At 38.9% G+C, this 3,030-nt stretch overlaps 1 protein-coding gene across 1 annotated transcript; it reads left to right on the top strand.

The window, feature by feature from the left end:
- The first annotated feature begins 130 nt into the window (after nt 1-130).
- LOC123982631 (interferon a3-like) lies at nt 131-1,331 on the top strand. Its single transcript, XM_046068291.1, has 5 exons — nt 131-262; nt 368-460; nt 673-822; nt 933-1,016; nt 1,099-1,331. Exons 1-5 carry the CDS (start codon nt 131-133, stop codon nt 1,195-1,197), a joined length of 558 nt encoding a protein of 185 aa, XP_045924247.1. The 3' UTR covers nt 1,198-1,331.
- Nucleotides 1,332-3,030: the final 1,699 nt, after the last annotated feature.

Genomic DNA, 3,030 nt, shown 5'->3' with positions numbered 1-3,030 from the left:
GTGTTACCTCAGGTGTATGGAAAGTGAAATAGCTGCCTCCTATAAATGAGGTGCTGCAGGTCTGCTGCAACACAACACACAAGAGAAATCAGTATTTGATTCTTCCAAAGGCGAATTCTACCTTCTAAAAATGCTCAACAGGATTTTCTCTGTTTGCCTGCTTCTCAGTCTGTACAGTGCAGCCTCCTCCCTCAGCTGCAGATGGATGGATCACAAATTCAGTCAGCACAGTGAAAAGTCTTTGGAGCTACTAGACAGGATGGTAAGTTGCTTCATTTATATTATTCAAAGTATCTATATTTAATGAGTTTACTTTACTGTCTTTTTACTTCAGAGCATGACCTGTGTGTTTATTTGTATGATGCAGGGGAACAATTCAACTAACACCACTGGGGATGCTGAAGTGAAGAGCACTGCAGCCTTCCCTTATGATCTGTACAGCCAGGCGTCCAAAGCATCAGTGAGTCATCCTCAACTTTTGTCTAAATGCAAAATAGAAGAAGCCAAAGACATGACTTGATTTGTTTATCTTTAATGAGATGAATGATTTTCAGAGATTATTAAATCTGTTGTTAAGTTTTCCACTCAAAAAGTGGAATGAATGTAACGCTACAGTAATATGTGACCTTCTTCTTCTATTTCTTCTTCTTCTTATTCTATTTCTTCTTCCAGGCTGAGGAGAAACTTGGCTTCACAGTTCAGATTCTGGAGGAGGCGGCTGCTCTGTTTGAGGAGGATCACAGCTCTGCATCATGGGAGGAGAGGACACTGGAGAACTTTCTCAATGTTGTAACCAAGCAGGCTGACAATCTTCGCTCCTGTGTGAGTCTCAGTGTGGATTAACGAAGCCTCACTGGTTCCCTTAACAACTTGAAAATAAGTATTCTTTGACTGATATCCTATTTGTAATCATTTTTACTTTTTTTCTTTAGATTGGGAGCCACGGCCACAAGAAGAAGAACAAGAAGCTGCACATGTATTTCAAGAGACTCTCACGCCACTTCCTAGAGCAAATGGTAAGTCTGTCTATTTACCTCCCTACCTACCAACCAACCAACCATCCAATCATGTTTAATGATAATATTCTTCTGTCTGTAGGGCCACAGTGCTGAAGCCTGGGAGCTGGTCAGGTTGGAAATCAGGGACTATCTGACGAGAGCCGACCTGCTGGTTTCATCTCTACTCAACACCAACTAAAATCTGTCAGATTAATGTGTTCATTTATTTTCTTACACAAAGCTTATTTATTTATTAATTCATTTATTTATTTATGAAGCAGATTATTATTTGATTGGTTGATATTCTACAGAACTTCTTTATATTGTTTTCAGATTAAGAATGTGTGAAGTTATTTGCTTACATGAAGTCTGTTTATTTATTTATCTATTTATTCAAATATGTATTTTTCTAATTATTGGATTGTTTGTATAATTCAGATGATAATGTATTTATTGATGTTGATGAACATCTTTATTTTTTTAATTTGCATTCAGCAAAATCCAAAATTCAAATATTTATTATGTAGACCTAATAAAAATCATACTTGTTCCAGCAAATAGAAATGTTCTCATTGTTTTTATTCCTGTCACATAAACAAAAGGGATGCAGACTTTCCTTTTAATGAGTTAAATCAAACAACATGCAGGAACATGTGGGGCCTTGTTCAGATTTCTAGTAAAACTTGCGTGATGATCATGTCCAGTACTTACACATAAGATAAGAGATAAGATATAACTTTATTCCAGTTTTTCTCAGTTGCTTTGGAGCATTTCTCACATAACTATTTGCATTTGCACAACAGTTAATACAGTTCTCAAAACAATTAGTACAAACTGAAAAACCTAGTTGATAACCTGCAAAGCTTGTCACTTGCTCAAAATGGATAGCTCATTAATCGAAAGCAAGTATTCAGTGTCAGTGTCATCAAGAAGAAAAGTCCTGACACCATTGTTTATGAACTAGATAGTCAAATGGCTTTGTCATGTTTCCATTATGACAGTTTACTCTGTAAATGTTTTCCAATGCAAAAAAGTCTTGATGACACTATCTGAAAATGCTCAAGACAGCACTGTATACTATTTGCACAGCCATTTGAAAACTACAGTAAAGTATTTAGTGAGGCAACTGAGTACAAGACACTGAATATGTGTTTCACATTTTTACTGCATATCCTCTTTGCAATTCTAATTTGTTCACAACATTGTGCAAAAGAAAAAATACACCCTTACTCACAACAAACATAAACTCCCTTTGGGTAGAGCTGTGCACAACTGTAAACAATATTGCAGTACATATTGGAACTGAACATACAACATACATAGTACTGTAAATCATTCATGCACATCCAGACGTTCCTCTCTGTCTGGCCACATAGTTTCATCTACATCACAGCGAATATCATCTCTTGCAATGCAGCGAGGAAAGTGTCTCGTCGAGGGGCGAATCCACCCTCTGCAGGACTCTGCTGTGATGTCATCACATGCTGCAGCCATGGCCGCTAGCAGGTCCACTTGGGTATGTGTATGCCGGCCGTATACCTTCCACCTCCAGGAAGAGAAAAACTCCTCTATTGGATTTAGGAATGGTGAGTAGGGAGGGAGATATTCCACCAGCATCCTATCATGTGCTGCAAACTGTCTGACGACATCTGAGTGGTGAAAACGCACATTATCCCAAACAACAACATGCTTGATCAGATGGTCTCTAGTTAGACCCCTCTCATTCTCAGGGATTATGTCCCTGTAAAGAGTGTCTAAAAAAGTCAGCAGATGTTGTGTGTTGTATGGACCAAGACGGGGGGATATGGGTGAGGACGCCGTTTTCTGAGTTGGCTGCACACATAGTAATATTCCCTCGTCGTTGTCCTGGGACATCAATGGTTGCTCTCTGTCCAATGCGATTCCTTCCTCGTCTTCTACCTTTTGCCAGATGAAACCCGCCTCATCAAGGTATATGAATGTATGCAGCGGTTCCCTGGCCTCCAGCTCCAGTACATGCTTTATTACAGAAGAGGGAGCTGTTCTTGTTCTT

The sequence above is a fragment of the Micropterus dolomieu genome, linkage group LG14 (assembly GCF_021292245.1).
Source record: "Micropterus dolomieu isolate WLL.071019.BEF.003 ecotype Adirondacks linkage group LG14, ASM2129224v1, whole genome shotgun sequence".
Classification (NCBI taxonomy): Eukaryota; Metazoa; Chordata; class Actinopteri; order Centrarchiformes; family Centrarchidae; genus Micropterus; species Micropterus dolomieu.
This window is presented reverse-complemented; position numbering and strand designations above follow the sequence as displayed.

Bases quoted from the DNA above. Each gene is read 5' to 3' on its own strand.
- LOC123982631 (XM_046068291.1), top strand. From the start codon at position 131: ATGCTCAACAGGATTTTCTCTGTTTGCCTGCTTCTCAGTCTGTACAGT. The intron at 263-367 runs GTAAGTTGCTTC...TGTATGATGCAG, and splicing joins TGGAGCTACTAGACAGGATG to GGGAACAATTCAACTAACAC. The intron at 823-932 runs GTGAGTCTCAGT...TTTTTTCTTTAG, and splicing joins CTGACAATCTTCGCTCCTGT to ATTGGGAGCCACGGCCACAA.